Here is a 13851-nt window from a genome sequence, read left to right as displayed (position 1 = left end):
CCACCCCAGAGAGCATGTCCGTTAGGCAACCGGCCGGTGCCCTCAGTTCCGATACCAACCTCAGTGGCGGTGGTTTCCCCATCAGCCGCGGTGTCTGTGCGCTCACTGTCGGTCTACGACCACCGAAGTGATCAGGTTCCAGGAGGAAGGCAGGGATAGAAAACAAACCATCTGGTCAAACGGGGCATGCCTGGGTCCGACTTCATTCTTTTTTTCTGTGATCTGTTATCAGACTACCTTCCCACAAGAATGAAAGTTCAAACAAAAGCAAAAGAAAGGCCAGAGCTAGGTTCCATCAGCAGAGCCACTCAGGGGGAGACCAGAGGCACACAGCCTGCAGAAACCACAGAAGTGTGGCAGCCAAGCTGACATGTCTGGTGCCATGTCATTCCTTCCCCACTTCTACTCAAACCCCGAGAAAGAGCTCCTAAAAACGTTTAATGCAAATAAAACGGATGTTTATAGATCTTTTTTTTTTTAAATCTAGGAATATGTCACATTTAAAAGGCAAATTAAAAAGTAAATTTAAATAAAAAGCTACTATAACAGTTGCGGACTTTCAGCCCCTCATTTACAACATTTCAATAATTTACATCCATCCTAGGACCACCAGGCTGTCTGCATTACCTCTGAATTACAAAAAGCACCTGCCAGTGACTCACAGGCATGTTTTACGCATATCAGAAATGTAACTCAAGTTTCAGGTAGTGTGGCTAACTAGATATTTTTAAGACTATCTGTTTAGTTTGTCCCACCCTCCAATATAAAGGAGGTACACAGAAGTATATAATTCAATGTCGTTCCAAAAGAAAAAAAACACATTCAAATGAAGCAAATAATAATAATAAAGTAATAAAAAATCAGGAGAGAGAGAGGGAGAAAGACATCTACTTGGAGACAAATAAAACAAAGCACAGCATTTGACAGAGCCCAGCTTTTCCAGGGAGAATCACAATAATTGTTTTTAATCTGGTTTATAGAGGTTTATGATTTAAAAGAAAAGCTTTTTTTTTTTTTTTTTCCTGGAGGTGAGCAGAACAATAGCCATTGAAATTGGGGATCTCTAAATGCTAAATATAATATTAACCGACTCTCCCTCCACAAATATCAACTAGTCATGACTGAAATTCCCTTGAGCCAAGCAAGATATGCGACTGATTAAGCGAGAACAAAAATCGCACGTGGAGGCTGCACGGTTGTGAGTAATCTCTAACCCCAAAGAACACAGACTCTTAAGCGGGAGGGTTGGGATGGTGTCATGTCCACCTACATCTGGAGAGGCTGATTTCTTGGCAGTTCTTCTCCCAAACTTTCACTTTCTATTTCCCTAAAAGAAAAGGAGCTGGAATTCACGGTTGGCATGTGCACCTCAGGTTGCCACCCTGACCACCGGGCAGAAGTCACCTGCCTACGCGGGAAGTCACTTTCGATAGGTGGTAAAGGGCTGGCTGACAGCTTCACGACCGGACCCACGTGGCGATCCCTGGGGAGTGGCTAGTAATCTTCTCATTAGGGTGATCGCTGCTGCAGCATTAGCAAGGCTTCCCCAACCGACAGTCTAGGGGAAGGCCAGTTTGAATTAGGAAGAGGGACAGGTTCCAGTTCGAGGGTACAGAATGACTCGAGGAAACCTGAGGCTTTCAAGAGCAGCTAAGAATGACTTGTGCTCAGTGTGCTAACTGGTTGTGCCAAGGACGTCAAAAGATCTTGTGAAAGTCCTTCTCTTCCAATTTAGATTCTATTCCTCGTGGCTTTAGAATTCCCTTCAGTTGCTTTCCAAGCATCTTGGGACCAGAATTACGGCCACGGTTCAGAGCGAGGGGTCTGCTGTCAGACTGACATGAGCACAACTCCTTGCTGTTTAACTCTGCGGCAGGCTGGGCAGGCTTCGTATTTTAATTCCGATTTCCTTCTAGTAAAGTGGGGAAAATGACAGCCCTGTGTCAGGTGATGGACACTAACCGCTTCACCCAGGACCTCACACACGTGACTACAAGGATCGGAAATACTGTTATCAACACAGCATTTCATAATGATAATACTTTCCCCCTACTACACACAAATAGCCTGGGCTGTGTCTAAACTCCCTCAAATTCCTGCTTAGCACCTGGTCAGTCAGTCACTCAACAAACATAGTGCCTGGTCAATAAACAGTTAATAGATGAAGTAATAAAGGCTGAATAAAGACTGTTACTTATATCCTATGATTAAAAACTGAAAAATAGATGGCAAGCCGTGAACTACCCTGTAATATGCAATTTAAAACGTCAAATCATGTGATCGATCTTTCCCTCCAGATTTAGTCCATCTCCCTTTTTTGGGTATTGTCCAAAAATTCCTCGCAAAATGACACATGATTACATTTCACGGTGTGGTGAGCTAAACTCAGCTCCCATCTCCTGGCAGATGAAGATGATTCAGCGTGCTGCCTCTTCTCACTTGGCCACGCGGGCAGCACAGGAGGGGGAACGGCCGTCAGCTTCGTAGCCTGAAATGATGACCCCGCTCTACACTGGGCCTCCCTCTGCAGGAGGGCTGGAGCTAATTAAGCCACCACCACACGTGAAAAATGTAAGCAGGGACGATAAAATATTTAGAGAGAACTAGAGTCATTAGCGATTTTGCAAAACGAAAGTGACAGAGCTGAGCTGCCGCAAGGCTTGAGGCCCAGGGACTGCAAAAGGCCATGCCAACAAACGGCGATTTCTCTCTCTTGTTTTTTTAACGGAACGACCTACACGTGTTCTCCTGCTCAGCATGAACCAGGGCGCGCAGCTCTTAACACTTGGGGTTGAGACGACACTGAACAGAGGGCCAAATACAAAGTCGCGTGTCAGGCCACGGGTGACCAGGCTGGAGAGGAGGGCTCGGGGGGGCTGCACGGCCGGAGCCCCTCCACGGTTTCAGAGGTTTGCAAAGTCCAGGGGGCCTAACATAGGGGAAGCTCTGATCATGCGGTCACTAGCTTGCAAGGAGTAACTGCTGTGATTTGTTTTGCTGATGTAATGCAGACATGCCCGAGTTTCACATTAATTTTCATGCACTGATTACAACAAGATGTACACCCTGGATTAGGCACAAGATCTGTGTGGTTGGCTACATAAAAGTTCAGTTATTTAAAATTCAGAAAAAAACCGAAAGTGGCAATCTTTTTGCCTTCTGTTAGCTTGATGACTAATCCCATTGCTAAAGGAAAAATAGATGTCCAGGTTGGAAACCAGTTAATATTACGAAGTCTTTGCAGATAAACATTGTGTTCTGAATGGTGGGAGGGTCTAGCCCTACATTATTTGATCATGTTGCCACTATAAGAAGTAGAGATATTCAAGCCTAGGATTTAGAGTTGTTTTATCTTAAAATATTTTCCACATATGAAAATGGTTACATAAAGGTAGATTTGGAGCTAAGTCATATACAATCCAAGAGCCTTGGAAAGGGCTCTTAGGCAAAATCAGATTGAAAAGCTTAAACTTTTCTTTAGAACATCTGTGAGACCATTCCCATTTTTTTTCCTTTTTGCTGCAAAGAAATGGTCACAACACCACTAAATATAGACACACACGCACCCCCGCGATGCTGCATGCTCGCAGGTGCAGCTCGAATTAGCATTTGAGCCCAGAGCTGAATAGACTTTCCTTTTTTAGTGTTGCTTTGACCGTGTGGTTTTCTTTTTCAACGCGAGGTATAGTGGGTTTGTCTCCTGCCACAAAAAACCCCTTGTTCTGTGGGAACAGAATTGCTGGAGGGGCCGGGGCAGGTGGAGGCAGGAGGGTAGGTGTCAGCCAGGCGCCTCTGGTGGCCGCTTCTGTTCTTTTCTGTGCGCTCTGTTTGAAGGCTGCACAAAGGACACTGCTGGGCTGTTCAGCCGGCAGTGGAGCGGTGGGAACAGGGAACAATTAAGAGGAAAAACTATTGGCTACGTCACCCCACCCAGTGGCTGGGAGGAGGGGACGGGAGACTGACAGGTGGCATGCCCTCTCAGACAGAGGCTGAAGGCGCCAGTCCTTTCCCCACCGCACACAAGCTTGGCTGAGAGCCACAGAGGCCCTTCCGGCTTCCCTGGCCTCGCCAGGGGGAGGCGTGGACTTAGGGGCTCACGCTGGAGCTAAGAGAACGGCTGCCCCCCAACGTGTGCACTGACATCACTCTTGCTGATGGAAGTTCAGCCCCTGTGACAGTGTGCAGAAACCCCAAACGAGTCTTCCCTGACTGTGTTTGGAAACTGCTGTTTTCAAATGCTGCTCTTTCTGGTCCTGTTTCTGATCCTGCCAATGGCTGATGTCACTGGGCGTCTGAAACTGCTCAGGCATCCTTCCTGACCCAACACCCCCATGGGCCCTGGCTCCCCTCCGGGAGTCACAGTGATGGTCTGGCAATGACGATCAAAGAGCAGTGGGGGCATTTCGGAATCTCCAGGGGGGAGAGGGAGGCATTTACCCAGATGATAATGCTGCACCCCTGACGGCGGTGCGCTCTCCCGCCACACCTGAGCATCCTCTACCCAGCGCGGGTCACCACCGGGTATCACTCTGTCAGGATGCGTTTCGGTAACTCGCCATGGACCTAGCTGAAAGTTATGTATCTGTCTTCTGTGTGATTTCCTTTATCGAGCGGAACCTGAGCAGCGCCTTCAACTTAGCCCTGACTCTCTACACAGCCCCCGGGTTACTCATTTACAGCGGACCTGGGCTGAGTCCTCCGGCACCCGCGGGACTCGGTGGGTAGCGGTGGGATTCCGGGCTGGGCTCCGACTGCTCCGGCCACATGGTGTTGTGCCTAACCCTGGGCCGGGCGGTGTTCCCCCCACACACAACCTCGTCACGCATCGGCACAGACAATAAATGAGGCTCTGAAAGTAGGACCACTATCGCAGCAGCCGTCTAACACTGCTTCGGACCGCAGCTCCGAACATGACAGGGACGTGTGTTCTATGCCGAGGTACACACCTCTTCCTCTGAACTGTCACTCGGGTCATTGTCTAGTGAGGCACTCAAGGAGGCCGCCTTGGGCTCCAGGTAGCAGAGGCACAGAGCCAGAGGGAAGGAGAGAGTGAGGGCATATGGCACTGAGAAGGAGGCGGAGAGCAGGAAGAAGAAGATGAAGAGGAAGCAGGGCACGAGGGAGGGCGAGCGGATGGGGAGGAAGTGCTGCCAGCTCTGGGGCAGGAGGCTGGTCTCGGACAGGCTGGGGAAAGAGAGGTAGCCGTCGTCATCCAGCAGAGAAGGGAAGGACTCGGGGAGCTGCAAGGAGAAGGAGAACAGGGTGGCCCCTTTGCCCGTCTGCTGCTTGTAGCTAAAAGCCATGTCCTGGTCCCCTCGGCACGGCTTCCCTCGGCCGTCGGGGTCCGAGGCAGGCTCCCAGTGCAGGTGCCCGGGGTCCCGGGACGGCTCCAGCCCCGGTGGGGGGCGCTGGTTCTCCTTACACCTCCGGCGGAGCCCGGGGGGAGATGCTGGGGGATGGTGGGCCGATGGGGGGGGCAGGGGACATGAGTCAGTGCCAAGCCCGGGTGACTGATGAGAGAGACAGAGACAGAAAGCAGCAAACAGAGGTGCAAAAGGACAAAAAGAAAACTGCAATTAGTTAACTTCCTTGTGGGCATCAATACAAAACCGTAAAACAAGAAATTCAGCACTAGGGTTGTTCAGGGATTTTAAAGTATTCAAGCTGCATGCCAACGTGGCCACGAACGGCCATCGTTTTCCCATTGGACAATCAAATACAGGGTGGGCTTAAAAAAAAAATCAGAACAGAAGGCATCTGTGGGTAATCTCAATGTCTACATGTTTCACACGCTTCAGGAATTTTGTTTACAAGGTCCTGGGTTCAATCTCCAGTGCCTCCGTTAAGGGGAAAAATAAATATAGGTTTAAAAAAAGACCATTAAAAATAAAAATAAAAAAGCCCCAAATTTTGTTTAGACCAATAACTCTAGAAATTTTTAGGGTGTTGAGAGCAAACGTAAAACCAAGACTTTCAATAACTTCTCCTGATCTCCAGCTAACAGATCCGTTACTGGAGTTCGGCTGGATTCAAAGGAGAATGAATCCAAATTTTGATTATTTTAGACAAAATCTCTAGCATTACCTTTTCCTTGGTTAGTCGGTTATATCTGAAACAGGTGGGTTTCCAAATCAAGATGTTTCTGGCCCCACTCCTATCTGACAGGCAGTTCTGATCAGGGAATTCAGCGATGAACACTGTAGGAGCCTTAACTACTCACAAAGAACTAAGGTTCTTTTGAAAACTCCTCTTTCGGTTCCTTTACCCCGATGCACATGGACCTTCAATAAGTGTTTTCAACCAGCTAAGTAGCAAAAAAGAACGTGTTTTCCTGTGAGATGGTTTATAAGCGCTCACTTTGTGTTACTTGTGGCCCATGAATAACTGGAAGATACCATTTCCCCGCCTTCTGGTTTCTCAGCAGACGGGCGGTACGCGCAGCTAGCCTGGTTTGAGTCGTTAAGAGCTCCATCAAGGCAGGCATCCCGCGAAAGTGCTCCCGCTGCGTGCAGGCTTCTGCAGGGGGAGTGAGGCTCTTCCGCCCTCCTTCCCTGGCTGCTGAGCGAGGAGGAAAAGGAGGAAGCAGGCCAGTGCCAAACAGGACCTGGGCCCCACGCAGAGGCTGCTACCGCCGGGAGTTCAAGACCGGGTCACTCGGAGCCTGAAGGTGCCTGGACTTCCGCTCTGTGTGTGTTTAAGCGTGTGCGTGTTTTTGCCTAGTGACCACAGCACGGATGTTACCCGGCCTGCTTTGGGGCGGTTATCTGATTCTGACTTGGTAAATAAAGAGACCGAGGGTGAGAGAATGCACAGACAAAATTACATCATGGATCTGTTAGAATTCAGAAGGGTCTCCTTGTTGGTACTGGACAAGTATATCTTTTCCGAATACTCACATCTGACTTAAAAGATTGTGTCTTAAACAAGACCCCGCATGAATCTCACTGAACTGAGGACAACGTTCAAGTTACGAGCTGGCTTCTGCCCGCAGAAGGCTGCCCTGTCACCCGGGGTGATCATTAGGCCAGGAAGACGCCTCCTCTCAAAGAAATCTAGGGGCCAGTCATTTAAGGGCCATTTTCAGTAATACAGTTTCATTTTGGCTGAAAAATGAGTACCCTCTATGCTACTTCTTGAAGCGGGAAGAACACAACTACCGCTTTATCTTCTGTGCTGCTGATGAAAGCGGTTTTTAAAAGACGGCTTCGCCCCGTGGGCGGTAAGACAGCCGTCCGCCTCCTGGAGCAGGAGGCCTCAGCCCCAGCCTTTCAGAAGGCAGCTGGGTCAAAGTGCTGGCTTCTCAGAGACCCAGGCGGTGAGAGCCGCAGTCTTGTCCTTTTATTTTCCCACAGCATAAATGGCCCTGCGTGACGCTGGCCCAGGGCTACATCTTATGTCAACAAATCGCTGATCTTTGAAAATCCAATAAAGTGAGACTGTATCTGGTTTTTTTTTTTTTTTTTTTTTGGAGTAAACGACAAGTCATTTACTTTTATGGGCCACTTAATCATATTTACACACCTGTGAGAACGGAGTGTGGGCGTGGGTGGTATCAAGAAATCATGGGACACACTGGCTTTTCAAGTATGTCACCTTCTTCTCGGGTCCTACTTAAAACCCGCCTTGACTTAATGGAACAGGAATTATGTAAAAGGAAAATCCGGAACAGAGCACATTTAATAGAGAAGTGATCCAAACACTCTTGCTGTTGGCGCATATCCTGTTTTTATTTTTGTGTTTGGTAAATAAACGATCTACCCTAAAAAGGATGGCAGACTGGGTCACTGGGATAGTCTAACATAAGCAGATGGATGGCGTGTTTGCTAGTCTGCCCATTTAGATGTCACTGTTAAATTCTTCTCAAAAGGAGCATTTTTCTAGAGAACCCTGGGTAATTCTCTGTCCCGTCTTCTATATCTGAAAAGCCCACATGTGAACGAGCACTTCTGAAATTTACCTTAGCTTTAGCATAACCTCTAAAGTTACACAGCATTTTTATTTGGCTGTTTCCTTTCACTCTGTACTCTGTCCACTCCAAGACCCACTCTTGTTTTTCCATTATTATTATGTATAAACCTCCCCACGTGGTGTCTGACTTTTAGCGGAGCTGTTCCGCCACATACAAAACCCCACACCAGAAGCAGGTTGTCTACATGTTTTTCTGACTTTCATTTTTCTGAAACGTTGCTTTACAGTGATGGATCTCCAGAAATAAACATAATGTTTAAAAATTAACTGAATTTTGGATGAAATGAAGTGACCAAATTTAATAGATAAAACACCTTGGAGAAATTGCTGCCAAGTTCACTCTGTCTTCCCCTGAAATGTTCTGCCTTAATATCCCTTTTCCAAAACATGTCCACTCGCTACCTTGATAATCAGGTTATAGTCATAAGCCTAAGAGAGAGAAGGATGTATAAACACTCAGTTACTTGCAGTCAGAAGAGCAGCAATGCAACTGCTGGATACCTAGACAGACGGACAGTCCGTGGGTAGGAGAATGGGGCCAGAAACAAGGAAAAGAGCTTCAGTGCAGTTCTGAAACGTGAGCCCAAACACGAGAGTGTAACACGCCACCAGACGTATTTTAAGCTATACAGACAGGACAGCTGTTGAAAGTCTTACGTAGCACCCAAGGTGTTCAATAAACATTTCCAGAAAGTTAAAAAAGGGTCTTTCGGAGGAAAAATGTTGGCACAGGAAATAATAATTTACAGACTGACAATATGTACGTGACTAAGGCTGCACTAGGAATCGGCCTGACCCTCACGCACGCATGCCTGGTCTCCAGCCTCAGCGCCACTCGGGAGCCCTCTGGTCTGCGGGAGGCGGCCGGGGATGTACCTTGCCCTCGTGCCGTACAGCAGCGGCAGGCGTGGCTTCCTCGGCCTTTTTCCGTCTGTCCTCCTCCTCGTCCCGCTCCTCCTCCGCCTTCTTCTCCGGAGTCACAGTGGTGATCAAGTTGGTCTGAGAGATGCCCTTTGTTGTGGCGTACTGGCCAGTACCAACCTCTGCAGCGGACACAGAATCCTTCATGTATATTTCATGGTTTTCATTCACCGACGCTAAAAGCGAATACAATTGAAGAAATAAAGTCCGGAAGAGTTAAGTCAGAAGACAGAATAGCACTGCCGATCGTCCTGTTACAGAAAAAAATGCCCCTGCAAGACCCCGGGTTTCTCTTCAACAGGGAGGTCAGCACCACAGGTCCCTGATCTAAGCAATGCCAGGCTCGTCCTTCTGCGCCAGCCCTAACAGTGTTTCAGCAGGATTCCAAGCTCATCTCCTGAGGCCACCTGCCATCCACTCTCGGGCCCTCGGGTGAGGATGTGTGTGAGGGTGGGTGGGAGCGGACAGATGGGAGGCCGAGCTGCCGTGGAGCCTGTTACCCCACAGAGTAACGGGGGGCCCCTGGCACCAGACAATTAGGGGCAAATTCCACAACTAGCAGTGCTTTCAGTAGACAGACAACTGCTCCAGTGCACTTGGCTTTGAACACACCTTTGGAAGGGCCATTCATTAATGAGCACTGGAATGTTTTTTTTTTTATTATTATTATTACTACTGCTACCACTATTATTATTAGCGGTTGAAGAGTCTACCACTCCTACAATATAAAAGTTACATAAGTAATAATGAACAGTAACCCTCTTGGCAGAGATTATAGAATTCAGACGGCCAAACTCCGTTCAGCTAAAGTGCAGAGACGATTTAATTGTCACCGCACTTGAAAGAGATGACCGCTTTATGCATCCTTTCATTCACCTCTAGTATTCTGGGAAAACCAGACAAAGGTTGCTAATGAAATTCATGCAAATGCAGAGCATGCAAACGTAAGAGATACATGACACAGCCTTCGTCCCGGCTAAAATGTCTTAGTGAAAGAGATGCTTCATTCAGTTAAATTTTTGAAACTCGGTGGTCGTTATTTTAGGTTTTAGGTACCACAACATTTACTGAAATAATTTAGAAAAGCTGCTTCTCAAATACAGAGTAGCTAATCACAGGCAAAATACAATCTTTCTAAATCTTTCACATGTTAGGAAGTTTAAAACGTAAATGTAAGGAAAAAATTCTGAAATTGTTTTAATAGTAAATCATTTTACTAAAATACCTTCACTAAGACATTTTTTTAATCTCTTTCTGCTGATGAAGAAGCTCGTATGAGACACAGTTTCCTAGTGGGCCCATTAGGCCGCTCTACAGGAGATGCAATCTTGCAAAAAGCAGTTTCTATTCCAACATGCAGCCATGGCCCCCAGTGCAGCAGCACAGAAAACATTCGAGAATCGGCAGGACCCCAAAGAATGAGAGACAAAACATACTAACATCACTTTTGGGCAGGGAGAGAGAGACAGCATGATATTAGTACATTTATTTCTCAATAGTCTTCTGTCTTCTCAGCCATCACTGTATCACACAACAGGTCACGAGGAAAACGACATTCACAACAGATATGTCCCCTTGGGTTCTCATCGCTAAACAAGTGGGTGGTGTTTGGGGGAACGAGGTGTGATTCTACACAAGTGCCTGCAACCCTGCCCGACAGAACACACAACTCGGCCACAGAAATTCGTTAAGGGGGAAGATGCCGGAAGAAAGTACCAATGTTAACGTGGAATTTTCAGTATCTTAATTCAACTTGAAGTAGTCCTAATAAAACACTTTACCCAAAAGTTTGGCTCCAAGTTAGATATTATGAAAACAGGAGACTCTCGAGCAGATAGAGAGAACGGTAATTGGCCTCCCAGGGCAGCTCGCAAAAGCCTTCAGGATAATCACCCATGTAACTGTACAACTGTACAACATACTGACATCATTATCATCACCTCGTCTACACCTTACTCACCCTTCGCACCTGTCGGGGCGGCCTTGGCCCCATCTTACAGATGACAAACTACTGAAGCTGAGACCTGCAGACTAACTCATTTGCACACGGCGGCACAGGCAAGGCGCCTGGACCTGGGTCTGAATTTATCCATGCCTGGTGAGCCTTCCTTCCGCTTCACTGACATAATGTGTAATGATAATATCGCGCTAATAACACAATTTTGACGTCCTCTAGAAATTGTTTATAAAGTATTCCATTAGGACAATATGGTCTTTTTAATCATGGGATTTGGGGAGCATGTCACCCCAGCAGCCACACGGGGGTCTGGCAAAAGGGAAGGAAGAACTGAGACCCTATGGTGAGTGGGGAGTGGGCGGGGCAAAAAAGGTCAGGAGGAAGGTGGTCCCAGGCTCTGTGACTTTGTATGTTTTTGCTTACTATTAAAATTAGACTTTGAGATTTGCCAATGTTAGCCACTGTATATATAAATAGATTGAAAAAAAGTTTCTTCTGTACAACATAGGACTCTGTTTAATATTTTGTAATAACCTTTAATGAAAAAAATATGAAAATGAATATATACATGTGTATGTGTGGCTGGGACACTCTGCTGTGCACCAGAAACTGACACACTGTAACTGACTGTACTTCAATTAAAAAAATCGTACATACATGCTAGAAACTTTCCTTTGTGTGTGCACAGGGCAGGCCTCCTACACGACATCTGATCTCCAGGGGCTCTGAATCGGAGGACAGAGCCCTGGCCATGGCTCTGTTGCTATGTTAAGTACTACGGTGGTCCCTCGGTACCTGTGAGGACAGTCCTGGGATCCCTGCAGATAACCAGAGTCCACGGATGCTTGAGTCTCCCACAGAAAACGGGGTGTATGGTGTAACAACACAGTCGGCCCTCTGTATTGTGGGCTCCACGCCCAAGGATACAGCAGCTCCGACTGCCCCACGGCCGCGTCTTGTAGCAGAAAGTACACCCGCACGCGACTACGGACGGCGGGAGAAATCCGTCACACGGAACAAACACCTGCTAAAAACTCACTACCATGTCCTTCCCTGAAAATATCATTGAAGTGATTAAGTGACTCTCTCCCTGGTCCCCTCACACATTTGACTTAGCGGCAGAGACCATTTCACAGGTGCGCTCCCCCGTCTGTCTGCCGCAGTAATTAGCATTAACCAGGGGGATTTCACATACAGCCTTTGCTCTGTTACCTGAACGTAATCCTTTTTATCAGCTATTATCCACTGGCTGATGGAAAGTCACATTTTACTCATAAACATATTTTAGAAATAAGAGACAAATTTAACTCAGTTTTCTTTCTGAAACAAAGCGTCTAAAACAGACCTGATAATCATTAAAGATCTGCAGCCGAGGGAACCAACTGACTTATAAATATGTGGTTATGATATTTAGAATGAGAGCATCTTTTTCCAAATTCAGGATGCCAGCTTAGGAAAGCTATGCTCCTCAATCCCTAAGTACCAGCCTGTAATTTTATATAAATCCACCACCAACAGACATTAGACTAACAAAGGCACTTTTGTTTTTCCGAGGCTGGAGGGGTTATAATTTGCCATTCAGCCAGAGACCAACAAGTGCTTTGCATTTCACACTGTCCCCGAGGACCTCTGCTCATCAAAGGCTCATGATGGCTTCCTCCTCCTGGGCAGCCGCTAGGAATAATGAAGGAGCAGGAAGAGGTACCTACCTCCATCCAAGCTGCGCGACATGGTGTAACGTTTGCTGGATGAGCGTTCAAAGTAAGGGGCAGGGCGGTCTATCAACGCACTGGCCCGTCTGGTTTGGGCTTGTGTTCTTCCACTATAACGAAACTTGGAACCCAAGGTAAGGAATTTCTTTGGCGGTGCTTCTGGTAACAACAGTCTAGAGATATTAAAGAAAAAAACATCGGGAAGTTTGTTAAGCCAAATACTAAGAATGCTAACTTTCTACTCTGTTCTGAAAGGTAACGTGCTCTGCGTACTAAAGGTTCCACACCCAACATGCCATGCAATGAATCTTGTCTTATAAGAAAAAAATCAGTTCATACAGTGTATTTCAAGTGGTGTCGTCGCAGAGGCTACAAGGAAAATGGCGGCTGAGTGGGACTAGACACACTTTAACATCCCGTGCAGTGGGAGAGTCTATGGTTCTGCAAACCCAGAGAGCAATTAAGTAGGTCATGTTGGTGAAGAACAGTGATGATCTGTGATTCTGCAGACACAGATCTGATGGCTTTAGGACCATTTTGAGCAAAGGAGTTCAGGGCATTGAGAAATTACTGAAATAGAAGAAATAGACTGGACATCTGAAGTGGACCGCCTATGAAAATAATGAAAAGCCACTAAAGATAGTAAAGGGGAGATGAGGCAGGTAAGTATAAGACAAGTTAAGGAAAATCTTTCAAATTTAGTTATAAGCTCTTTTAGGATTTATCAAGAAATCTGGTGGCAACAAAGCTGAAGGAATAGAAAGGCTACTGTTTCCACATTCTTCTTCCCAACAATCTTCTGCACTGTAAGTGATGCCAATTGTTCTCTTTCCTCCTTAGGGAAAAACCAAACTGGTCTCTACCCACCTGAAGAATGTATGGTGTTCTACACATACTTTCCATAAACGCTTGGCAGCTCGATGGTTTGGCAGCTTAAACCCAATGGTGCTTTCAAATTGTTCAAACTAAATTTAAAAAGACACATGGAAGGGCAGAGTGAAGTTTGGAATCGTAAATAACATACAAGCAAATAACAGACAAAATCAAAATACCACCCACAGGTTTTTTTCTTTACTCCTGAAATCAACTGCTCCATGCAGATTTCATACTACAAACATTCATCCATTAATAAAAAGAATCTCCTATCGCCTTACAGTACTGCGGGTACAGATCACCACATTATGCATGCAGTAAACGTTCCATGTACAAGGATGAATCTTACAAAAATTAAATGCAAAAAAAGAAGGACGCTTGTGTTCCTTCCAGAGACCAATTTGTCCTGATCTAGTTTTT

General features: G+C 46.6%; 1 protein-coding gene across 18 annotated transcripts in view; it reads right to left on the bottom strand.

Annotated features, from left to right (window-relative positions):
* The window catches only part of EPB41L3 (erythrocyte membrane protein band 4.1 like 3), a 171735-nt gene that overhangs the window by 15422 nt on the left and 142462 nt on the right, over positions 1 to 13851 (bottom strand). For 15 of the 18 annotated variants that reach the window (XM_032467488.1, XM_032467483.1, XM_032467487.1 and 12 more), the window contains 4 exons: positions 13426 to 13523; positions 12556 to 12731; positions 8845 to 9065; positions 60 to 113 (listed from right to left, as the gene is read on the bottom strand). In XM_032467488.1, coding sequence (XP_032323379.1) covers positions 60 to 113; positions 8845 to 9065; positions 12556 to 12731; positions 13426 to 13523 — 549 coding nt within the window. The remainder of the gene's footprint in view (positions 1 to 59; positions 114 to 8844; positions 9066 to 12555; positions 12732 to 13425; positions 13524 to 13851) is intronic. The other 3 variants (XM_032467490.1, XM_032467497.1, XM_032467494.1) reach the window with 2 other exon arrangements.

This window comes from Camelus ferus, chromosome 24, assembly GCF_009834535.1.
Source record: "Camelus ferus isolate YT-003-E chromosome 24, BCGSAC_Cfer_1.0, whole genome shotgun sequence".
Lineage (NCBI taxonomy): Eukaryota > Metazoa > Chordata > Mammalia > Artiodactyla > Camelidae > Camelus > Camelus ferus.
Note: the sequence above shows the minus strand (reverse complement) of the source record. Positions and strands in the feature narration are given on the sequence as shown.